Below are 26,934 nucleotides of genomic sequence, written 5' to 3' on the forward strand. Positions count from 1 at the left end.
TCTGGGCGGCCTCCAGATCGGGGAGAACCGTCAGCCAGAACGGATTCAACCTCCACAGACGGGATACCGGAGTGGAGGGCAGACGAAGCCGGGCCCAGCAAGGCGAGTGATCAGACAAGACCCTAGTCCCGATCCCAGCATCCAAAAGGCATGGAAGCAGGGTAGGGGAGAACAGAATCAGGTCTATCCTGGACATTGCATCATGCGCTGGCGTGAAGCAGGAGTACTCCCTACAGGTAGGATGTCTATACCTCCACACGTCCGTCAAAGCAAACTCGGCAAGAAAATTGCCGAATCTAGTCCGACCAGAGGGAGAGGAGGGACCAGGGGATCGGGTGAGTCTATCCAGGACAGGGGACACTACAGAATTAAAATCACCCAGCCATAGAGCTGGCAGTGAGGGGTGCTGCAGCATAAAATCAATTCCCTGCTGGAGGGCCTCGAACTGGAAGGGTGGGGGAATGTAAAAGGCTAACAGCAAAAATTCAAGACCCCCAGCCGTGACATGCAGAAATAGATAGCGACCCCGTCTATCGGAGTGTAGATCATGTAGGCGGAATTGGACGGATTTGGCTACTAGGACAGCAACACCGCTAGAATTATTGGTATAGGGGGCATGATACATCCACCCCACCCACCCACGGTTTTTTAAGGGATAACTGTAGCTGACCTGTGATATGCGTCTCAGTCAGTACCATTATATCAGCCCGTAGCTGTTTAAGGTGGGAGAGCACCGCAACCCTCTTAGACCTCTCCCGCAGGCCCCGCACGTTCCACGTGACTACCTTAAGGGTCGCCATAACGAATGTAAGGCACAGTGCAGGATCAATGAAACAAATGGTAGCCAGACTGACCCAGCGACCCCCACGAGAGAGCCCCCGCGAGGGACGGCATATAGGGTGGGAACACCACCGCCACCCATCACAGGGGCTAGCCCCATAGCACAAACAAAAGCCAGAGGCATCACAGGCAATACTTGAGACACATGAGCAAGCAGCGAAGTATCTGTCAGACATGGGTTAGTAAGTACAGACATAGAAAGAACATGGTGCATTAGCATCAAACAGGAACTGAAACTGGTAAGGAACAACATAACAGTGCCTACACTGGACGGGCAAGGCAGACAAAATACACAGTAGCCCACGAAACACAGGGGAACTGAGGCCGGCCAGGGAAACCTTTCTTGAAGTGGCAGTGGGGATTGCGCCCGGCCACCATGGGCAGCAGGAGGAACATCCAGAAACGTAAAGCATGCGTGACCAGGCACACTCCCAGCCGGGAGTAGGGGCGAACAAAAGTCAACTGTGCTGTGCGGCCGGGTAGGAGGGCTCGGCATGGAAGAGTCTCAGCCAAAAGCGGTGTCCATTTTCCCGGCTGCAAAAGTGTCTATGGAACGGGGGGACCCATGTAAAGCAAAACAAACAGGACATGCAGTATAAACAGGGGCATGCAGGGTTTAATCAGGGGCACGCAGGTATTTTAAGGTATCAAGGAAGAGGGGGGGCCCAGCAAACCAGGGGAAGGTGACAGGGGTTCAGAGTTACTCACGGCTAGTGGCACGGCTGGCCGTCATGTGTAAGAAACAAAGGCAGAGTCACATGGATGTCACGTAGAGGCCATCAGAGTCAGGCAGGGGCATCGTCCGGACGCTGTTCCAGCCAGGAGAGAGCAGCCGCAGGATCTTTAAAAAAGTGAGCCTTGCCGTCGCGCACAACGCGGAGCCGAGCAGGGAACATCATTTGCGTACACCAGATGACGGATGCGGAGTTGGCGCTTGACCTCCGTGAACTGAGCCCTCTTCTTCTGAATCTCAGCGGAGAAATCCGGGAACACCGCGACACGCTTGTCTTCGTAGGAGATATTACCCTTCTCCCTGGTGAGGCGCAGGACCGCGTCCCGATCGCGGTAGTTGAGCATCTTTGCGATGAATGTGCACGGTGGGGCACCTGAAGGCGGGGGTCTTGAGGCCAAGCGATGGGCCCGCTTGACCGCGAAGGTGAGCGAGAAGGCCTCGCGACCGAAGTTTGCAATCAGCAGACGTTCAAGGAATGCGGGGGGGTCGGAGCCTTCTGCTTTCTCAGGCAACCCCACAAAGTGAAGGTTGCAGCGTCGCATCCTGTTCTCAAGTTCGTCCTGTTTGCACAGGACAGCAGTGAGCTGGTGCTGCAGTCTTTCGGTGGAGATCTGAAGGGGGGGGATGTCATCCTCCAACTGACCCAGCCTGCGCTCCGTTTCACCGACCCTCTCTCTCAATTTGTGCAGATCCTGCCGGATAAGGGAGATGTCAACTTTCACCTCCTCAATCCTGGAGGTGAGAGAGGTTCGGCAGAGGGTTACGGCCTCGAGGATGCGCGCCGTGTCGCCTGAGGGAGGATTCTCGGCGGCCGGGCCCGGGGCGGCGCCATCTTCCTCCACGAGGTCCGGAGCGTCCGCGCGGAACTTTCCCAGCTTAGCGAGGGCTCCCTGAGACTTTTTCGGCGGCGACATGAGTGCGGGTGGTTCTCCCGAGGGAGGCAGAGCAGTGCGCCGGGTAAAGGAGCCAATTGGGTCCGCAAGGATAGTAGAAAGGATGAAGGGCAGCCGGAGCTCATGGAAAGAGCATCCTACACCATGCAGCTGCAGGCCACGCCCCCACGTCCCCCTCCATTCTTCCTCTGTGTCCCCCTCCGTTCTGCTGTCCCCCTCTGTTCTTCCTCCGTGTCCCCCTCCATTCTTCTGTCCCCCTCCGTTCTGCTGTCCCCCCTCCGTTCTTCCTCCGTGTCCCCCTCCGTTCTTATGCTGTGCCCCTCCGTTCTTCCTCCGTGTCCCCCTCCGTTCTTCCTCCATGTCCCCTCCATTCTTCTGCTGTTCCCCTCCGTTCTTCCTCCGTGTCCCCCTCCGAGGAGCGGGACAGCGTAGAAGACTAGTCTAGGTCTGATGGTAGTAAAATGTTTAAGTATTAATGGCATATGGAATATGGTATTCCACAAGACTAAAGCTCTAATTATGAAGAACCACTTACCAACAGAGGAAATGCCCTTGTATGTATGCCACTGAGCTAACAAATAAATGCTTATAAGTTTGAATCCTCAGGTGGCTACCGTTTCAGATTTAGTTATTTTAAAGTTGCAGAAACCTTATGCAACCAATCAACTTTTGAGACGAGGTGTCCTTCCATATTGGTTGCTATGTGTTATTGCACTTTGTAGGCAGCAGTTGAGATAGTGCCCTATGGTTTGCAGCAGAGGACTCCTAAAAGGTACATTTTTGCCAGGTGGGAATTTCCTCTAGACCGAGTGGGAAATTTGTCTAGGTCTGATGGTAGCAGTTTAGTAAATTGTGTAAATATTAATCTACTAGTCATATGGTATGCCATTAAATTAACGGTCTAGTTTTGAGCCCCATCTACCATCTGTGGCAGGTGCCTTGTATGTAAGACACTGGGCTAACAAGTAAAATGCTTGCAAGTTTGAATCCCCAGGTGATCAAATTTTCAGACTAATTTATTAAAATTGCAAGGACTTATCCTTTCCTATTAATTGTTATGTGTTGTTGCACTTTGTAGGCAGCAGTTGAGATAATGCCCTGTGGTTCATGGCAATGGACTCTTGAAAGTACATTTTTACCAAATGTGCATTACCTCTAGGCTAAGTGGCAGACTAGTCTAGGATCTGATGGTAGCAACTAAGTAAAATACTCAAAAATGCTGCTGATCTCACAAATGATAAGATTGCAAGTTCAAATTCTCAAGCGACCACCCTTTCATAATTCATTTAATAAAGTTACATAAACTGAAGAAGCCCAAAATAACCAAACAACTTTCAGACTAGGTATTTTTTACTTATGGTTGCTTTGGGTTATTGTGATTTGTAAGCAGAAATTAAGATAATGATCAAGTAAACAAATTCTTGAAAACACAGTTTTACCAGATGGGAATGTCCTATGGAAAGTAAACTGGGAGTCTAGTTTTTGTAAGACGATGGTAAGTTAATGCAATGTTTGAATGTTAATCCACTGATCATATGGTATGTCATGATATTACAACTCTGCTTTGGGACAACACCCAGCATCTGAGACTATAGCCTTGGGGTTATGGATCTCACGTTCAAAATGGTCATGAGTGCAAATCCTCCACTGATCGCCTTTCCAGATTTATTTATTAACATTGTACAAAGTGCTGAAACCAATAGAAACAAATCTTCTTTTGAATCCGCTTTAAAGCGGGGTACCACCCTAAAGTGGAACTTCCGCTGATCGGAACCCTCCCCCCCTCCGGTGTCACAATTGGCACCTTTCAGGGGGGAGGGGGGTGGAGATACCTGTCAAAGACAGGTATTTACACCCACTTCCGGGCATAGACTCCCGTGGGAGTCTACGCCATTTCCTGTCCTGCCGCGCTGTCTGCTGGGACACACACGGGTCCCAGAGACAGCGCGGACAATTCCTATTGTGCTGCGCGACTCGCTCATGCGCAGTAGGGAACCGGGAAGTGAAGCCGATTCGCTTCACTTCCTGATTCCCTCACCTAGAATGGTGGCGGCAGCAGCTGAGAGATCGATCGGCCTCGGCTGCCATCATCGCTGGACCCCGGGACAGGTGAGTGTCCATTTATTAAAAGTCAGCAGCTGTAGTATTTATAGCTGCTGGCTTTTAATATTTTTTTTCCCAGTACAGTCCCGCTTTAAGGACCCATCTTTGCTCATTTATAGGAATTGAACTTACAGGCCGCTAATTCAAACTGTAGGAGCTTTCATGCTGCGCCACAGAACCAGAAGCATTTACTAGTGCACCTATATCACGGCTCTAGATACTCTAAAGCCCCGTACACACGAGAGGACTTATGTCCGACAGACTTCCGAAGGAGTTCCGTCGGAGTTCCGACGGAGTTCTGACGGACTTTTCGGCGGAGCGGACTTGGCCACACACAATCACACTAAACTCCGACGGATTCGAACGGGATGACGTACGACTGGATTCGAATAAGGAAGTTCATAGCCAGTAGCCAATAGCTGCCCTAGCGTCGGTTTTTTGTCCGTCGGAATAGCATACGCACGAGCGAATTTTTCGAAGGGACCGGGTCCGGCGGAGTTCCGTCGGAAAAATTTGAAGCATGTTCCATATTCTAAAGTCCGTCAGACTTTGGTGAATCAAAAGTCCGTTGCAGCCCACACACGATCGAATAGTCTGACGGACTCAGTCCGTCGGACTTTGGATGTTGAAAAGTCCACTCGTGTGTACGGGGCTTAAGCCTTTGAAACATAAAATTTTATTACCACATCAGAGCTTCAAACAAAGAAATCCAGGGCTCTCTGCATTCAACAGCAAACACACCTACAACACACACCACAGGCTCACCCGGCAATTCAGCTTCTCTGTAGAACTATATACTGAAGACAACATGATGGGAACAATTGAAAAACATTTAGTGATCCACAAGACACTTTACGGTTACCACATCAGATTCGAACAAAGAAATCCAGGGCTTTCAGCATTCAACAGCAGCATACCAACAGGACCATCTTTAATAATGATTGGACCCCAGGCCAAAATTTTCTTGGGGCCCCCCCATGCAATTTCACTCTCCACCTGCTCTGAGACATACAATAAATAGCAGCTAGACTTAAAATCAGTTTACTGTATCAGACCAGGCAGCAATTGCGATTGGTTGCCAGCAGTTACAGCATATCATTACTGCTTACTGACTGGTTGCTAGAGGGTACAGCACACATTATGGCTCACTGATTAGTTGCTAGAGGTTACAGCAAATGATTTCTGCTTAATTAGTTGCTAGAAATTACTGTACAATATTACTGCTCACTGATTGGTTGCTAGAGGTTACAGCACATCATCTCCTCACTGCAGGGGGGCATGAGCTACATATGAATGCCGCCTTTATTTACATATCCATACCACCAGCCACAGCTATTTACTTATGAATGCCGCCCCTATTTACATATGGATGCCGGTATGTAAACACAGGGTCTGCAGGTGTGTCATCTGTACACAACAATAGGGCAGAGCTGGGCAGCATTAGTAGCAGCACTTCACACTGAGATATCGGGACACAGCACAGGACTAAAACTTCAAGGGGGGAGGGAATTTAAACTGGGATAATTGGCAAGTATGAGGCAGCTGCTTTGGGCCCCACAATGACAGCTGCCCCTTTTGCCCTGCCTTAAAGACGGCCCTGCATACCAACACCATGCACAACAGGCTCTAGCCAGCAATAAAGCTTCTCTGTAGAACTATATACCAAAAACAACATGATGAGAACAATTGAAAAACATTTGGTTGCTCATGAAACACAAAATTGAGGTTTATGCTTGCAGATTTGAACACACACCCTTTAGGCTACAAGACGCACACTATACACATTGAGCTACATCAAGAGCACTTTCTATTTACCAGGACTTCATAAATGCAGTGCTCATTTTTATTTGCCATAAATCAGCGCTGGGTTAGATATTGACTAAGCAATAAAGCAAAAGGTAAGGGTTACAGCTTCCAAAATTAGATGCCAGTGGTGGCTGACATTTTTTCTTTTCTTTTTATCCTGGCAGGTTATCTTTATAGAAACAGGCTCAGTTAGAAAGCATCCACATGGACATTGGATGCAAACCACATCCAGAAGCAGAGTTTATTTTGGCCAACAACCAGGCTCAGTTGCTATTGCCCCCCCCTGGCAAAAAGCTACTGGCATGAATGCCTAGCCTAGGCCAATAAATGCATGCGACGTTCAGATTAACACAGCACTCTGCAATGCCTAATAAACATATAGGCTTTCCAATCTGATGGTGTGTGCTTTGCAAATGCTGAAAAGTTGAGCAACCTGGGAGACCCTGATCCCAGATTACACAATATGCAAATATCAACCTTACCACAGATTTGGAGAATGTGCAGTAAAGCTCTTATTCTGGAGCCAGACACAAGCACTATATACTGAGTATAGGGACCCCATGGAGCACTTCGGAGTAGGGTGACCACATTTCCAAACTGCCATTCAGGGACACCCCTCAGCAAGCAACGGTCCGTGACATCACAAGGGGGCGGTGCCACCATGTGACATCCACGGTTGACCCCGCCCCTTACCTATTTAAGCATTTTGTTTCATGTATGTTAGCCCAACATTGTAAGAACAATTACACTCTGTGACTCTAATTGTTCTTACAATGTTGGGCTAACATACTTGAAACAAATGCTTTTTATATCCAAGGCACTAAAGTTGTATTAAAAAAAACCCCATACTTTATACTCCAAAGGGAATACAAATAACCCGAGGGATCTGGAGTAAAAACTGGACATACACTGACCTACCTGATCCCTACACTGACCTACCGGATATCACATCCTCAGCTCTGTGGGGCTCATGCTGGGACCTGTAGTCCTTCATTAGGAGAATGAGGTCAGTGGCAGTGGTGAGGGTGGGAGGAGAGAGGGAGTTGGTGAGGGGGGGGTGGGTGAGGGTGAGAGAGATGGGTTGAGGGGGGGAGAGGGGGGGAGAGGGGTGGGGGGAGAGAGCAGGGAGGGGGTATGAGAGAGTAGGGATGGGAGAGAGAGAGGGGGTGGGTAAAAGTGACCCCCTATCCCCTGCCTGCAGTCCCTCCTGTGCCCCCCTGTCCCAGCCCCTGTCTGTGGGTAGGTATGTGTGTGTGAGATGCACCTACCTCGTGCCCATCCCTCGTCCTCTGGGCCCTTGGTCAGCCTGTCTTCCTTCTTGTTGATGACAGTGACAGCTAGGAGAGGAGGCTGGAGAAAGTGTGCAGGCCCTGGGAGTTTTCCGGGGATGCTGCACCCACTGCTGCTCAAGTCAGGGTGGCGGGCGGCGAGGTCTTCTCCCACTCCCTCCTGCGCTGTTGGTTCTAGCCAGCCCCGTGCTGCTTACCGGAGCTGCTGATCACGGTTTCAAAATGCTGCTGCTGTCGGCTCCGCTTCCCCTGCCCTGCACCCCGCTAGACCAGCGGGACTTTCACTCTCCAGACTCCTAGCATGACAAGGGGGTGGCAGCAGGGGTTGTTTCAAAGGGCAGCTGCTTTGGGCCCCAGGAGCACTAGCACGGAGGAGGAGGAAGTGAGAGTACAGACCCCCCCTCTATTAGTACTGACCTCCCCACAAACCACTCCCTCCATTGGTACAGACCCCCCTCAGGATAAACCAGCCGCCATTAGTAGAGACCCCCCCTGGACAAACCACCCCCTCTATTAGTACAGACCCCCCTTAGGACAAACCACCACCCCTCCATTAATACAGACCCCCCACAAACCACCCCCCTCCATTAGTACAGACCCCCTCAGGACAAACCACCCCCCCATTAGTAGAGACCCCCCCCCAGACAAACCACCCCCTCCATTAGTACAGACCCCCCACAAACCACAACCCTCCATTAGTAAAGACCCCCCTTAGGACAAACCATCCCCCCTCCATTAGTAGAGACCCCCCGGACAAACCACCCCCTCCATTAGTACAGACCCCCCTTCAGGACAAACCACCCTCCTCCATTAGTACAGAACACCCAGGACAAACCACCCCCCTCCATTAGTACAGACCACCACAAACCACCCCCCATTAGTACAGACCCCTCACAAACCACCCCCCCATTAATACAGACCCCCCACAAACCACCCCTCTATTAGTACAGACCCCCCTCAGGACAAACCATCCCCCCTCCATTAGTAGAGACCCCCCCGGACAAACCACCCCTCCATTAGTACAGACCCCCCTTCAGGACAAACCACCCCCCTCCATTAGTACAGAACACCCAGGACAAACCACCCCCCTCCATTAGTACAGACCACCACAAACCACCCCACATTAGTACAGACCCCCCACAAACACACCCCATTATTACAGACCCCCCCACAAACCACCCCCCATTAGTACAGACCCCCCACAAACCACCCCTCCATTAGTACAGACCCCCCTCAGGACAAACCATCCCCCCTCCATTAGTAGAGACCCCCCCCCCGGACAAAGCACCCCCTCCATTAGTACAGACCCCCCCTTCAGGACAAACCACCCCCCTCCATTAGTACAGACCCCCCTTCAGGACAAACCACCCCCCCTCCATTAGTACAGAACACCCAGAACAAACCACCCCCCTCCATTAGTACAGACCCCCCCACATTAGTACAGACCCCCCCCACAAACCACCCCCTATTAGTACAGACCCCCCCATAAACCACCCCCACATTAGTACAGACCCCCCACAAACCACCCCTCCATTAGTACAGATCCCCCACAAACCACCCCCCTCCATTAGTACAGACCCCCCTCAGGACAAACCATCCCCCCTCCATTAGTAGAGACCCCCCCCCGGACAAACCACCCCCTCCATTAGTACAGACCCCCTTCAGGACAAACCACCCCCCTCCATTAGTACAGACCCCCACAAACCACCCCCACATTAGTACAGACTCCCCCACAAACACCCCCCATTAGTACAGACTCCCCCACAAACCACCCCTCCATTAGTACAGACCCCGCACAAACCAGCCCTCCATTAGTACAGACCCCCCACAAACCACCCCTCCATTAGTACAGACCCCCCTTCAGGACAAACCACCCCCCTCCATTAGTACAGACCCCCACAAACCACCCCCACATTAGTACAGACTCCCCCACAAACCACCCCCCATTAGTACAGACCCCCCCCACAAACCACCCCCACATTAGTACAGACTCCCCCACAAACACCACCCATTAGTACAGATCCCCCACAAACACCACCCATTAGTACAGACCCCCCATAAACCACCCCCATCCATTAGTATCGACCCCTCCAGAAACCACCCCCCATTAGTACAGACTCCCCCAGAAACCACCCCCTCCATTAGTACAGACCCCCCACAAACCACCCTTCATTAGTATAGACCCCCTCAGCACAAACCCCACCCAAGCGGCAGCTGGAGAGGAGGTGGATCTCCTCTGAAGATAGGAGGATGGAAGGGGGACGGACTTCAGTAGGAAATACAGCGATGGTGGTGAACAGCGGAGAGACCGGCCTCTGGACACCGTCATGACAAGGAAAGGAGGAGGGAGGGGAGCACTCTGGCGCTTGACCGCCCCCACCTCTGTGGCGCCCGGGTGAACTGCACCCGCCTAGGATCGGCCCTGGTTCCCAGTGTCAGTTTCATTCCGGGACACTGTATTGTCCCGGAATGAAGGTGCCGGGGACGGGGGACAAAAATGTAAATTACGGTGTAATCCCGGGCAATCCGGGACATGTGGGCACCCTACTTCATACCGGCCCCTTTTACAGGTATAGATATGTAACACAATAAAATTAAGTGTCTATACAGTACTGTGTAAAATCCAGTAATGCACGGTTTCACCCTGCTGCACATGCTCAGTTGCTGTCCATTTTTAGGCACTGCTGAATATGTAGAGGCAGATCTGCTGACAGCCTTAAAATGGAATTAAACCCTCCTATCCTTTTTACAGCCAAGGAAGCTGCTTCTGTTTGATCTATAACTGTCATGGTGCTGCACATGTGATCGGTTATGATACTGACCATTAGATGGTTTGACAGTTTGGTTGAGGACGCAAGCAAATGTGACAGTTACTAATCCCGACATTCCAGGAATGTAACTTTTTTTGAAACCATTTCATTTGATGGGTTTATGATTTACTGCTGCTCAGGGACTCTGGGCTTCAGCAAAATGGCAGCCTCCAGTAAGAAGAAACAGCAACAATGCTGGAGGCAATTTACAGCACACACTAATTTTGGTAGCATAATTATTAATGTGGAATGTATGTTCCTTGCTAAAGAAAATTATATTTTATTACGTTCTTATAGGTAAATTTCCACTTTAAGTCACTTGTAGAAATTAGTTCTCTTCAAACAAGACATTTGCTGTTGTGATTGAGATCCATCTCTCTCTGGCTACAAGATTTACTTACTTTGACTTATAGGCAGGGGAGGATTAGGAAACTTTGACTCTGGGAGCAAACTCAGACAACAATCCCCTTTCATGGTATGGACAGATTTCTGTGGGATAAGGAAAGTGTACCATGTGAAGGGTGACCTTGTCCTACATTGATTGGTGGGGATTGGGGTTTGTGTCTCTTATCTTACCCCATGGCATTGGTACTCAGCCTGAAGGTCCTTAAGGAAGAGTTCTTTGGATTTGCATGTCAGGTGTAGAGAGGATCTTCCGCCATTGTAGAAGTATATGATCCAGGACACAACTGCATCATTCATTAGTGTTTATAATCATGTTTAAGCACAAGGTTCACTAGCCTGTTTTAATCTCATTGCAGTGAGAGTGATTAAAGCCTCATCTAATAGTACTTGTGTGATCTGAGCCTTATAGAGGTGAAAAACACCCGGTGTTGGAACCATTTTTTTTGTGTGGACGTTAAGAAAAAAAGTTTTTGAGAGAAAAGGAATCAAATCAACAAGGATACCACGTCCCAATAGTTCAAAAAGGGAGAAAGTGGGGGGCCAAAAAAGGGGCTGGGGAATCACCAACCCCTGGTACTTTTAGGGTATCAAATCACAAAATCAGCGAAATAGATAAAATAATATAATTTTATTCATATTATACAAACCAGTAATATAATTCATACATTCATAAAAACAGTTTTGCCCATTATAGCGTAGAAAGGCGTTTCAGGATTACCCGACTTTTGTCCGTACAAGAAAAGAGAAAAGCTGCGAATTTCAACATGTTTCGCCCAAATGGGGTTTCTTCAGGAAAATTTGAAGCAGCCAGTAAATTAACACTAAAATAATAAAGGTATACCATGAATGTTAGAATAAATCACTACAATTAAATAAACGTCTTAAGAGTACAAAAATTGAGTTGGTCTATAGAGGAAAATGAGATAAGATAATATCGACATTTAGCAGATACATATATTAGGTTCAATTATAATTATAGATTAGATATAAATACAAAGTACATAATACTAGTGCATATACTGTAGTACAATAGTACATAATAATATCTCACCAAAGTCGCCAGAACTTCCTGCATCAATAATGAATTCACATGGTATCATTGGGAAGTCAGTTAGGATAAGGGTATAAGCCTATACTGGCTCATAGCCAAAATCAAGAAAATATGTCGCCGTTTGGGATAAATGATAAATAATAGTAAATGAGAAAGTCTCTGGCCAAAGGTAAAAAACCTGAGAAATTTGAAAGAGAGTTTGTGAAGAAAATGGAGTAGATAATTCAATGGAGAAAAGCAATAATAGTTACCTGAATAGGTTAATAGATTTAATAAAACTAATACAAGGTTGTGGAGGTATTAGATTGTATGTCAGGATGGTCCGCGGACTAAAGCATTTTTAATTGAAAGTTCATGTTGGTACTAAAAAAGAAGAAAAGAAAAGCAGTAAAAAGAGTGAATGGAGTGTGCCATACAGAAATCCCCAGACAGGGTCTGACTCCGGCAGTTATAAAAATAGAGCGGTGGCATATGTTGTAAAGTATCCTACCTTTTCAGTATAAGGAATTTCAAAAGGTACTGAGGACATCCAGTCTCATCAATTGCCAGGTGGCAACCGATTGAGATGGGAGAATTTAAGCCTCTCCAGCTCGGCGGCGTCTGACGTCACCGCCAAACTGCGGACGGAGAAAGGGGAAGGCTGCCCAGTCTTCCCTCGGAATCAAAATAGGTTTGTCCGCATGCACGTCCCCGCGTTGCGCATGACGCAAGTTACGTAAGGACGCCAAAAAAAATAAGGAAAAGTCTAACGCCTGATATATGTTGTAATAAAGAACTGTTGAATCTCAGAGAAAAGGTTTGAAGCTGAAAGCCTCATTTAGGCCCGGGGTATCAGTGGCCTTGAGGTCAAAGATCCAGCGGGCTTCATGCTGCAATAAGATTTGATTATAATTGCCTCCTCTATCTCCAGGCGTAACGTATTCTAACGCAAAAAAATGCATTTTGCTATCGTCGAAATTATGAAATAATCCCATGTGGCGACTAATTGGAGTTTCCATCTTCTTTCCCCGCACCAGAGAAACATGGTCCCTGATGCGGTGAAAGAAAGGCCGCTTAGTTTTACCCACATAGTAGGCGCCACATTCACAGGTCATGATGTATACAATTCCCACAGATGTACCTGAAGTAACTGAAAATGTGGGTTTGTAAAGTCGTTTGTTTGGCAGTAAAATTGAATCCGATGCAAGAATATACCTACAAAAATTGCATTTATGACATGGCCTAGATCCACGTTGTGATTTAAAAGTTGTAGGAATTGGAGGGACATAGTGGCTCTTGACCAGAGTATCTTTAATTGACCGAGATTTCCTAAACGTTATTTCTGGGTACCCCTTTAGAAATTTAGCGATTTTTGGATCACCCACCAAAAGATGCCAATATTTGCTCAAGATGTTTCGTATCTGAGAGTGTTGGGCGCAATAACGGGTAATCAATCTAACCCCTTCATTTAATTTGGGGGGTCTTTGACCATGCAGAAGAGAAGATCTAGTCTGTTTTTTTGCCCTTGAGTAGGATCTTTTTAGACATTTGTTACTGTAGCCACGATGTTGTAGGCGTATTTGTAACTTCTTAGCCTCATATTCGAAATCCGCTTCACTGCTGCAATTTCGCTTAAGACGGAGATATTGGCCATAGGGAATGCTAGCCACTAGTGGTTCTGGATGCGAACTAGAAGCATGCAGAACAGTGTTGGCTGCCAATGGTTTTCTAAAAAGGATAGATCCAATCTCACCCTTATGATTTACATAGATTTGAATGTCTAGAAAAGTTAAATTAGACCTGCTATTTTCCATCGTGAATTTTAAATTGTATGTGTTAATCTTAAGCAGTCCCATAAATGTGGACAGCTCTGCCTCAGTCCCCGTCCAGATGAGAAAGATGACATCTATATATCTCCACCAGACCGGGACGAGGCAGAGGTATCTAGCTAAATCTTCCTGGCGAAAAATGTGACGCTCCCACCCCCCCAGGTAAAGGTTAGCATACGAGGGGGCGCATTTGGTCCCCATAGCCACACCTTGCACCTGGAGGTAGTGGGAGCGTCCAAAGATGAAGATATTATTGTTCAAGATGAAAGAGAAAGTAATTTCAAAATAAATTGATTGTAATTGGTTTGTGCTTCGCCAGTCTCGGAAAGGAAGCCCTCCACAACTCCCAACCCCAAATCATGGGGTATGGAGTTGTAGAGGGCCTCCACATCAAGAGTGATGAGCCAGGAGTTTTCAGGAATGCACATTCCATCCAATACTCTTAGTAGATCCCTAGTATCTTGCAAATTAGACCCCTTTCACACTACACCGCACCTTGCGTCGGCGGTAAAACGCCACTATTTTTAGCTGCGTTTTACCGCCGGATTTGCAGCGGATTTGCAGCGGATTTGCGGCGCATTTCGGGAGCTAGCGGGGCTCTTTTACCCCCCGCTAGCGGCCGCGAAAGGGTTAAAACCGCCGGCAATAGTGGCGTTTTGCCGGCGGCATTACAGCGCTGCCCTATTGATTTCAATGGGCAGCAGTGGTGGAAGAGCGGTAAACACACCGCTCCTTCACCGCTCCAAAGAAGCTGCTGGAAGGACTTTTTTCTGACGTCCTGCCAGCGCACCGCTGTAGTGTGAAAGCCCTCGGGGGTTTCACACTACACACAATGGTGCAGCTTCTTTAGGGCGTTTTGCAGGCGCTATTTCTAACGCTATAGCACCTGCAAAACGCCCTGGTGTGAAAGGGGTCTAAGAGGTAAGACTCTCTAAAAAAGGGCGAAGAAAATCATCTATCAGGGCACTGGCTGGTTCAGTGAGACAGCCATTGCCGGAAACTATGGGACGACCAGGAGGGTCTTGTGCATGTTTATGAATTTTCGGTAAGGCATATAGGGTAAGTGTTTTAGGATCTGCTACATTTAAGTATTCCCAGGTTTTTTTACTTATAAGTCCTTGGTGATATGTTGATCCAATCAGTTTCCTATACTGGCTAGTGGTATAGTTAACATGGCTTTCCGGAATTTTTTTGTACCATTCTTTATTTTGTAGTATCCTATTGACCATCAGTTCATAGTGGGTCGTGTCCATTACAACTAAATTGGCCCCTTTGTCCGAAGGTTTAATGATAATGCTGGTTTCATTTTGTAAGGCAACTAAGGCTGCCTTCTGTTGGATAGATAAGTTGGGTTTGTTAGGACTCAGCCAGTCTGTTTGACAAATTTCATTGGTCACTTGCTGAGTAAATGCCCATATGTTGGGATTGCCTTGTAAGGCTATGAACTGATGGTCAATTGCAAGATACTAGGGATCTACTAAGAGTATTGGATGGAATGTGCATTCCTGAAAACTCCTGGCTCGTCACTCTCGATGTGGAGGCCCTCTACAACTCCATACCCCATGATTTGGGGTTGGGAGTTGTGGAGGGCTTCCTTTCCGAGACTGGCGAAGCACAAACCAATTACAATCAATTTATTTTGAAACTTTCTTTCATCTTGAACAATAATATCATCATCTTTGGACGCTCCCGCTACCTCCAGGTGCAAGGTGTGGCTATGGGGACCAAATGCGCCCCCTCGTATGCTAACCTTTACCTGGGGGGTGGGAGCGTCACATTTTTCACCGGGAAGATTTAGCTAGATACCTCTGCCTCGTCCCGGTCTGGCGGAGATATATAGAGGACATCTTTCTCATCTGGACGGGGACTAAGGCAGAGCTGTCCACATTTATGGGACTGCTTAAGATTAACACATACAATTTAAAATTCACAATGGAAAATAACAGGTCTAATTTAACTTTTCTAGACATTCAAATCTATGTAAATCATAAGAGTGAGATTGGATCTACCCTTTTTAGAAAACCATTGGCAGCCAACACTGTTCTGCATGCTTCTAGTTTGCATCCAGAACCACTAGTGGCTGGCATTCCCTATGGCCAATATCTCCGTCTTAAGCGAAATTGCAGCAGTGAAGCGGATTTCGAATATGAGGCTAAGAAGTTACAAATACGCCTACAACATCGTGGCTACAGTAACAAATGCCTAAAAAGATCCTACTCAAGGGCAAAAAAACAGACTAGATCTTCTCTTCTGCATGGTCAAAGACCCCCCAAATTAAATGAAGGGGTTAGATTGATTACCCGTTATTGCGCCCAACACTCTCAGATACGAAACATCTTGAGCAAATATTGGCATCTTTTGGTGGGTGATCCAAAAATGGCTAAATTTCTAAAGGGGTACCCAGAAATAACGTTTAGGAAATCTCGGTCAATTAAAGATACTCTGGTCAAGAGCCACTATGTCCCTCCAATTCCTACAACTTTTAAATCACAACGTGGATCTAGGCCATGTCATAAATGCAATTTTTGTAGGTATATTCTTGCGTCGGATTCAATTTTACTGCCAAACAAACTACTTTACAAACCCAAATTTTCAGTTACTTGTACATCTGTGGGAATTGTATACATCATGACCTGTGAATGTGGCGCCTACTATGTGGGTAAATCTAAGCGGCCTTTCTTTCACCGCATCAGGGACCATGTTTCTCTGGTGCGGGGAAAGAAGATGGAAACTCCAATTAGTCGCCACATGGGATTATTTCATAATTTCGACGATAGCAAAATGCATTTTTTTGCGTTAGAATATGTTACGCCTGGAGATAGAGGAGGCAATTATAATCAAATCTTATTGCAGCATGAAGCCCGCTGGATCTTTGACCTCAAGGCCACTGATACCCCGGGCCTAAATGAGGCTTTCAGCTTCAAACCTTTTCTCTGAGATTCAACAGTTCTTTATTACAACATATATCAGGCGTTAGACTTTCCTTATTTTTTTTGGCGTCCTTACGTAACTTGCGTCATGCGCAACGCGGGGACGCGCATGCGGACAAACCTATTTTGATTCCGAGGGAAGACTGGGCAGCCTTCCCCTTTCTCCGTCCGCAGTTTGGCGGTGACGTCAGACGCCGCCGAGCTGGAGAGGCTTAAATTCTCCCATCTCAATCGGTTGCCACCTGGCAATTGATGAGACTGGATGTCCTCAGTACCTTTTGAAATTCCTTATACTGAAAAGGTAGGATACTTTACAACATATGCCACCGCTCTATTTTTATAACTGCCTGAGTCAGACCCTGTCTGGGGATTTCTGTATGGCACACTCCATTCACTCTTTTTACTGCTTTTCTTTTCTTCTTTTTTAGTACCAACATGAACTTTCAATTAAAAATGCTTTAGTCCGCGGACCATCCTGACATACAATCTAATACCTCCACAACCTTGTATTAGTTTTATTAAATCTATTAACCTATTCAGGTAACTATTATTGTTTTTCTCCATTGAATTATCTACTCCATTTTCTTCACAAACTCTCTTTCAACTTTCTCATTTACTATTATTTATCATTTATCCCTCTCTATAGACCCAAACGGCGAAATATTTTCTTGATTTTGGCTATGAGCCAGTATAGGCTTATACCCTTATCCTAACTGACTTCCCAATGATACCATGTGAATTCATTATTGATGCAGGAAGTTCTGGCGACTTTGGTGAGATATTATGTACTATTGTACTATATGCACTAGTATTATGTACTTTTTATTTATATCTAATCTATAATTATAATTGAACCTAATATATGTATCTACTAAATGTTGATATTATCTTATATTATTTTATCTAATTATCCTCTATAGACCAACTCAATTTTTGTACTCTTAAGACGTTTAATTAATTGTAGTGTTTTATTCTAACATTCATGGTATACCTTTATTATTTTAGTGTTAATTTACTGGCTGCTCCAAATTTTCTAGAAAAGGCCCCATTTGGGCGAAACATGTTGAAAATCGCAGCTTTTCTCTTTTCTTGCACAGCCAAAAGTCGGGTAATCCTGAAACGCCTTTCTACGCTATAATGGGCAAAACTGTTTTTATGAATGTATGAATTATATTACTGGTTTGTATAATATGAATAAAATTATATTATTTTATCTATTTCTCTGATTTTGTGATTTGATATCCTAAAAGTCCCAGGGGTTGGTGATTCCCCAGCCCCTTTTTTGGCCCCCCACTTTCTCCATTTTTTTTGTGTGTGTGTTTTTTTTTTTTTAATCATTTTTTTTATGGTCTATCCATTAATATAATGTCTGAATTTAGTGGAAATCCATGGACTGGATTCATGTCACAAATTCAAACAGATTTTTGGGGTCAAAATAGGAAAACCTTAGTGTCAGGTACTCACCAGGGGCCGAAGTGCTGAGAGCTGCTTCCCTTGCAACTGGGTGCACAGTACCCCTAAGGGTGGAACAGCGGGTACAGGGCAGGAAGGGGCACGGGTTGCTAGCAGGTGACTGGTATGCAGGAAGTTTTCTGAAGGAAGAGATGCCCATGCAGATGGCCCTGGGATATACTTGAAGAGAACACCCGGCAGGGGTTCTAACACCTGACTTGTGTGAAGGTCTGGAAGAGGGCTCGTGCAGGATGGACCAGAGCAGAAGGTAAATAGCAAGCCAGTCTGTAAAACAGGTAAGAAAAGTGCAGAAACAGGCCGAGGGTCAAACACAAGTAATCAGTCCAGGAGCCAGCAAGGCTGAATGTAGAGGATAATCCAGAGGCAGGCTGAGGGTCAAACATGGGTATCAGTCCGGCAGCCAGCAAGGCTAAGTGCAGAAGACAGAGGATATTCCAGAGGCAGGCCGAGGGTCCAACACAGGAATCAGTCCGGGAGCCAGCAAGGCTAAGAGCAGGAAGTCCATTAAACAAGCCAGGGGTCAGGCCAGGAGAGAATCAGAGTAGTCTTCAGGCAATCCGGGTCACAACAGGAAGTGGTAAATAGGAACAGGAAGCAGAGGAACACAGGTGAGCTGAGGAGACAAACCAGCAAGGACACAGAGCGAATGGTTGCCTTTTATAGGCCTGCCAGAGTGATCAGGTGATGTGCAAACCCACCGTATCGCGCACCCGTGTGCGCCTCTGCGCTGGTCTACCCCGCAGGCGCACAGAGAAGCACCGACGTTGAAGTCTGTTGATCCTCTGACACCTAGGTTTCTACTTCAAGGCTTTAACTTTTGGTCCATAAGATACATTTTTAAATAGTTTTTATTTTTAAGAATATATTGATTCTAAAATATTACTTCTAGGTAGAGATGGCCTTGCGGTTCGCCCGGCAGTCGGTTTGTGGCGAATTTTGCTCAGTTGCGATTCGCCAAACTGGCGGACTTCTTTTCTGAAAAGAAACACATTTTTCCTCATGTATTCTTCTACATATTTTTGGTAAAAAAATAAAATAAAATTGCAATAAACGTATATTGTTTGGTTTGCGCAAAGATTATAGCGTGTACAAAATAGGGGATAGTTTTATGTCATTTTTATTATTATTTTTCTTACTAGCAATGGCAGTGATCTGTGAATTTTATCAGGAATGCGACATTATGGCGGACAAATTGGACACATTTTTGGGACCTTTGACACTTATACAGCGATCAGTGCTATAAAAATGCACTGATTACTGTATAAATGTCACTGGCAGGGAAGGGTCTAACACTAGGGGACGATCAAGGGGTTAAATATATTCCCTGACTGTGTGTTCTAACTGTGGGCGAGGGGACTGCCTAGAGGAAATTACAGATCGTTGTTCCCAGCTATTAGGAACTGACAATCTGCATCTCCTCTCCTCATAGAACAGGGATTTGTGTGTTTACACGTCTTTGTTCTGCCGCTCCTGCCGCATTTGTGCTTAAAGGGACCGACGTACAGCTACGACGGTTCACAGGAACGTTTTGACTTGTTTTACTATGATGACGGCGGCTGGTCAGCAAGTGGTTAAAGGAATCCTTGGGGGCCCCTCAGGTCACCAGAAGCAGCGACCTCAATGAAAAATTCCCTCTATTACTGTTCTGAGGACAACCCAACATTTGGGATTTTCTTTCACTTTCAGTGATAATGGTAAACAGGACAAATAGAGAGAGGGAATCTCCCTAACAGGGGCACAGACAGCAATAAAACCTGACAGGGGTTCTAATCCTTCTCTAATCTATCCAGTACTAAAACGTTTTTCCTCTAGTTATACATTAAAGTGGGACTTCACTCTCTCAATCAACATTGTCTATTTTGAATCCTCACACTGCTAGTATTAGTAAATAGATAGAGAATTAGATCATATTTACTTGTTTTAAACCGTTTTTTACATCTCTTCAGTTGCTTCCTGGTTTCCATGTCCAGACAAATAATGTCATCAATCCCAAGAGTCTTCAGGAGAGGGGAGGGGTTTTCTCAGCTAAGCACATCGTCCTGTCTGCATGCCTGAGCTAAGGGCAGATGGATTCCAGGATGTAATTGCTCCATGAATCATCTGCCCTTATTCAAGATGGCCACAGCCAGAAATGAGAGGCAGTGTTTTTCTACAGGATTTTGCTTTGATTATTATCAATGAAATACATTTTGGTTTGTGGTGCTCAGACACATTGTGTAAAAAAGATAAAATCAGAGTATCCCCGCGCTATCATATAAAACCTAAATGAATACTAGGGGCAGGTTGCAGCAGAACACCGACAGAGGTATAGACCCTACCACTGAAAGACGTGTATCAAAATCAAATAAGTGGTGCTGCGCTACCTTAAAATTAATAAATTAATAAACGAATCTAAAGTGCCTAGTGCTTACTATTAATTACATACCAAATTGCATATAAGGGCCGGTTCACACTGCAGGCCTGCGGCGACCTCAGCGGCGACTTGCAGAGGACTTCTGTATAGAAGTCAATGCAAGTCGCCCCCGAAGTCGCCCAGAAGTAGTACAGGAACCTTTTTTCTGAGTCGGAGCGACTCGAGTCGCTCCTCTCAGAACGGTTCCATTGTACAGAACGGGGGCGACTTGCGGGAGCGAGGCGAGGCGAGTCGTGTCGCCTCGCATCGCCCGCTGTGTGAACCGGCCCTAACTAAACAATAGTGTAAACCAACTATCGTGACCATAAATAAAATAATAAGTGAGTAAAGTGTCAGGTGCTAAAATGAAACATACAATATATAAGCAATATTAAAGTGTCCAGTGCTTCATAGGTTCACAATTGCATAAACCGGTGGAAATATATAGTGCAAGCAAGCTCTTTCCTCAGTAAAAATTGACACAATAAACTAAAAACTGTATCAATAATGACACACACGTCAATCACAAAGTGCAATTGGAACACATGAGTAAAGTAAAATCGCAGAGTCTCTTTGAAAAAATTATAAAAAATATATAAAGTGACGCGTGATTCATAAGGTGCTTCTCCAGGTACAGGGTGCCAGGAAAACCAGTGTGTACAAACTCTTGTGCCTCTTCAGTGTTCCACACACATCAAGTGAAGTGGCCCCTTACCTTACTGCTGTAAGGTAAACAGCAGAAAGAAAAAATCTCAAACAGTCCAGGCGGTGTGTCCCTACTCCCGGAACATGAATCTTATCCCCACGTCAATTGTTGGAATAACAGGGTCTCCATAGGGAAAGGGAAAGGAAGGCTCCAATGGTAAAGTACATATATACTTTTATTAATAAAACCACGAGAATGGAGAGGTACTCACAAACAACAGATAGGTAATTCACAAAAACACAGCCGAGCGTTCCGTTCGTGTCTCGGACGTCACTTCCGGTGTCCTGATTCCTCCTATTCCGACGCGTATCGTCACGTGTCACAGGACTTCCTAAGGGATTACATATATAATAAATGAAATACATTTTGGTTTGTGGTGCTCAGACACAGTGTAGTTCCACTTTAAACCCCCCTGACGGTATTCCCGAGTCTGGCTCGGGGTGGATTTTTCATACCAAAAGCGGTATCCCCGAGCCAGACTCGGGACCGCGTCGCTGGATCCAGGAGGAGGTTTACTTACCTTCTCCCTCGGATCCAGCGTTGTCTCCCCGCTGTACGAGCGAGCCGTGTCTCGCTCGATGCATTACATCGCCGATCGGCGCCAAATTCAAAAAGTGAAACAAACAGTAAACATACAGTATAATGTAATCTTACAGATTACATTGCTGTATGTAAATATTTCACATCCCCGTTGTCCCTAGTGGTCTGCCCAGTGTCCTGCATGCAGTTTTATATAATAAAAACTGTTCTTTATGCCTGGAAACTGGAGATTGCCCATAGCAACCAAAACTGTCACTGTACATCAAAAATGATTTTAGACCAGCTAGAAAACAGCGATAATAAATTAGAATCACTCGCAGAATTGAGCGATAGTGATTTGTGGGGAGATCCGTCATCAAATACTGAAAAGTAATGACAGTGACAATTCTGCAACTGAGCAAATTTCAGTGTTTTTGATTTGATTACATTATTGAATAATTTTTATTATTGTTATATTATTATTTGGTACAATTATTTATAATTATTTATTATATTATAATTTATGATTTAATTTTTCAAACTTTATCATACCCGGGATGTCTGCTAGACTCTGGTTTGGACAGATTTAAGAGAGTTATTCCTAAGAATTGCAGGACTACAATATAAAACGCCAAATTTTCATGCAAAATAATGGTACCGCTTTTAGCACCTAAAATCCGAAATAATCGTACCGCCAGGGAGGTTAAAGAGGAGCTGCACCTAAAAAAAAAATATTAAAAGCCAGCAGCTACTAATATTGCAGCTGCTGACTTTTAATAAAATCACACTTACCTGTCCCAGGTTCCAGCGATGTCGGCGGCAGATGACGAGCGATCGCTCGTCTCGCTGCTGCCACCGCCGCCATCCTCTGTCAGGGAATCGGGAAGTGAATCATGACGGCTTCACTGCCCGGTTCCCTACTGCGCATGCGCGAGTCGCGCTGCGCGTCTCTTATGGTCCCCCGCTGTGTCTCTGGGAACTGTGTGTTTCCCAGAACACAACGGGGGGGGGGGCGGAGCGTCTGCGGGGGTCTGCGGCGGTCTGGCCGGAAGTGGGTGCAGTTACCTGGATTATCCAGGTAACTGCACCCCCCTCCCCCCTGAAAGGTGCCGATTGTGGCACCGGAGGGGGGGAGGGATAAGATTAGCGGAACTTCCCCTTTAGGGTGAAGAACCGCTTTAAGTAAATCAACCCCAATGACTTCCATATTTAGGGTTCTATACATTACCGGTGAGAGAACTGATCCAGAAATGCAGAGACTACTCCGAATTGGCAATTCTATATTTACATTCCTAAATACCGCATGTCTGGACCACGACTTCAAGTGATTGTAAACTATCATCTTGTAAAACAACCCATTCAGTTTAAAATAGAAATGGAAAGCAAAATATTTGTGTACAGAAATAAAAAACATTATAAATACCTTTTCCCCTCTTTTTCTAAGTGATCACATGTCCTCTGTTCTCAGCTGTATAAGAGCTGGGGGAGGAGAAGCAGCAGCACACTGATCTTCCCAGTGAATGGCTGTGCAGCTGGGGGGGGGGGGGTTGGGTGTCAGGACAAGTCTGATCAATGGAGGAGAGCAGAACTGACCATGACGTGTTTTGCTGCTTAGTGTGGTCAGTTTTTAATAGGAAAGCAGAGGAAGGTAGGAACACCGGGGATTTCACACAAAGGAAGCAGTACAAAGAGAACAGGAGACTCTCATACAAGTACATGGTACACCAGCCACATATCAGGAATATGAAATGTTGGGGTAACAAACATTTTAATTGCAACATTCATTTATTTATTTCCTTCTGTGAATTGACTTTGACCCATTTTTGGGGATATTTACTGAGCATTTTGAGTGTTTTGTGATAAATACGGTAAAGCGGCATAGTGAATTGACAATTTCAGGCTGACATGTGATATTTCGGGGGATGCGTCTGAACACCTAAATACCGCATGTGATGTACTTCAGTGAATGGAGTCCAGTGTGACTTTAGTGTTATAGTATAATGGGGTTTTGTTCCTAAATATTGGAAATAAAAATAGATTTCTACATTCTTCTGCCAACATATTGAATTGTAAACATCAAGGGAAAACAAATGATTTAAAAAAATGTTTATAACTTTATTTTACAGAATTGACAAGAAAGAAGCGCTTTGTGGATGAACACTGTGTGGAACTGATACAAAGGATCCATCAGATAGATCCAGTCCTGGATGGTCTTATGACAAGGGGTCTGTTGACATTTGACAAGTGTGACACAATACGGGGCGAACGAACCTCACAAGAGAAGATGAGAACGCTGTACTCTTTGATCAGAGGGTGGAGTAATACTGACAAGGGTATTTTATACAACTTCTTAAATGAACATAACCCCTCACTGATCAGAGACCTGGAAGAGCGAGGTAAGTCTCACCACTATTTCACTATTTTATGTTGCGTCTTGCAGCGTGCTCTGCACCTAAATTTACCATGTTACCAACAGTAACCAATCAGATTGAAAATGAAAGGAAGCCTAGGATTGGTTGTGTTGGTCATGTGATACTGTTTGCTGAAATTATTATTACAGTTTAATCATTTTGTACCAACTGACATATCACACAAGTCCTGGTAAAGAGGAACTTTAGTCAGAAAATTAAGTCCTGCTAGATGACTTCATACCGGCCCCTTTTACAGGTATAGATATGTAAAACAATAAAATGAAGTGTCGATACAGTACTGTGTAAAATCCAGTAATACACGCTTTCACCCTGCTGCATGTGCTCAGTTGCTGTCTATTTTTAGGCACTGCTGAATATGTAGAGGCAGATCTGCTGACAGCCTTAAAATGGAATTAAACCCTCTTATCCTTTTTACAGCCAAGGAAGCTGCTTCTGTTTGATCTATAACTGTCATGGTGCTGCACATGTGATCAGTTATGATACTGACCATTAGATGGTTTGACAGTTTGGTTGAGGACACAAGCAAATGTGACAGTTACTAATCCTGACATTCCAGGAATGTAACTTTTTTTGAAACCATTTCATTTGATGGGTTTACGATTTGCTGCTGCTCAGGGACTCTGGGCTTCAGCAAAATGGCAGCCTCCAGTAAGAAGAAACAGGAGCAATGCTGGAGGCAATTTACAGCACACACAAAGTTTGGTAGCATAATTATTAATGTGGAATGTATGTTCCTTGCTAAAGAAAATTATAATTTAATACGTTGTTATAGGTACATATGGAAAGATAAGTAAAGTTGCGCTACGGACTGCACAGAAAATTGGTAGAAAATGGGTAAGAGCTGCCTCAACTTAGAAACCTCCTCCCAAAAATGGGGGGAGGGTACTATGGCTAAAAGTGTAAAAGAGTAGATCATGGCGCAAAACCCGAAAACTATATATTTTTTTTGTATTATATTTTATGAATACCAAATCCTCAATGTTAAAGTGCAAAAAAAAAATATATATATAAATTATATATACTGAATTATTTAATACTATGTCTAATACATACTCATACTTAAGTGTATTAGTGCCTAAAATCCCAACAAAAGTGCCAATATAAATTACTAACGTGAACGGTAATAAATTATTAATTTCAAACGGAATAAATGGTGGTATTAGTTCATATAATAAAATGTGCTAACAGAAATATGCTAACAAAATAGAAGGGACCATCAAACGTTATAAAGTTCATTCAAACAACATTGGAAAAATGTCCCATATAGCGATGAAAGAAAGTGACTAGTGCAAAAGTGCTAGTGTCTTCAGTGAAGAGAACAGCTTTCCCTGGTGGGCTTCTCAGTGTTATGGTAATGTGAATGCTCTCACCAGAATTCGTGCCCCAATTGGGGTAGATGGGCTTTTACAGTATAAGCCACTGTGCTGCTATCTGGCGTTTGCTGGTAATGCGCTGGGGGATGTTCACTCTTCCAATCGTTTTAAATCTCTGTTGATATATACATTAAAGGAAGAAACATATCCATAGTGTAGTATGTATTTGAAATGTGCTTTATTTAAAACAAAAAACCTACTCACATATAGGTAGTGAAAGCTCGCTTTGTTTACAATGTCCACCGGCCGCTGCTAGCTGTGAGGAAGATGCACGTAATGTGACCACGCCCTATGCGTTTCGTCAGAGACGTCTATTGGAGCGGCCATATTGGTGCACCTTCCGATTTAAATAGGGTGCAGTGCTCCACTGCGCTTGCGCAAACCAAAAGGCGCCATTTTGGATACGGGAGCCCCGTATGTCTCGGCCTACGACACTTGGTAGGTTTGTGAGGAAACTCAATATTAAGAAATTCTTTGGGTCGAAGAACTACCACACAAAGGAAGAAAACGATACAATTTACAAACACTCAGGCCGCGTACACACGCGGGGACTGTTCGCTCAACTTTGTCCGTCAAACAGTTTCAGCAAACAGTCCGCTCAAAATTAGCATGGACGGACTTGCCCACACACGACGAACGAACAGTTTGCTGAAACCGTGCGCGATGACGTGAACGGCACGTACGACGGGACGGAAAATACGACGTCCTATACACTGCATTACAACTTTCGGCGTGTAAATCCTTTCTGAGCATGCGCGGAACTTAGTTTGACGAACAAGCCTACACACGAGGGGACTGTTCGCTGAAACCAAGTTTCAGCGGACAGTTTTTCGGAATTTCCGAAAAACTTTGTTCAGCAGACTGTTCGCTGAAACTGTCCGCTGAAAGCCCACACACGGGCGGACTGTCCGCCGAAACACTGTTCAGCGGACAAAGTTGGGAGAACAGTCCCCGCGTGTGTACGCGGCCTCACAGTTGAGAAACAACTCAATGTTCAACCCCAAGGTACAACATGATGAGAACATAAAGGTTTTTAAAAAAATGGTCGAAAGGGATTTGAAAGCATTAGAAATTAACCACTACAATACAGGGCACTTTCGCCCCCTTCCTTCCCAGCCCAATTTTCAGCTTTCATCGCTCTAGCGCTTTCAGTGACAATTGCGCGGTCATGCTACACTGTACCCAAATGAAATTGTTATCATTTTGTTTGCACAAATAGAGCTTTATTTTGGTGGTATTTATATACAAATCAGTTTTTTTTTTTTTGCGATATAAGCGCAAATAAGCGGAAATTTGGAAAAAAAACAATATTTTAATTTTTCTATTTTAAAAGAAATCCAATAAACTCAAATTTTGTCATAAATTTAAGCC

General features: G+C 45.3%; 1 protein-coding gene across 1 annotated transcript in view; it reads left to right on the forward strand.

The window, feature by feature from the left end:
• Positions 1–26,934, forward strand: part of LOC143925640 (uncharacterized) — a 107,650-nt gene that overhangs the window by 45,826 nt on the left and 34,890 nt on the right. The window contains exon 3 of the mRNA XM_077450106.1: positions 23,885–24,154. Coding sequence (XP_077306232.1) covers positions 23,885–24,154 — 270 coding nt within the window. The remainder of the gene's footprint in view (positions 1–23,884; positions 24,155–26,934) is intronic.

This window comes from Lithobates pipiens, unplaced genomic scaffold (genome assembly GCF_037356315.1).
Source record: "Lithobates pipiens isolate NorthernLeopardFrog02 unplaced genomic scaffold, aLitPip1_a1.2 Scaffold_22, whole genome shotgun sequence".
In the NCBI taxonomy this organism is placed as follows: domain Eukaryota; kingdom Metazoa; phylum Chordata; class Amphibia; order Anura; family Ranidae; genus Lithobates; species Lithobates pipiens.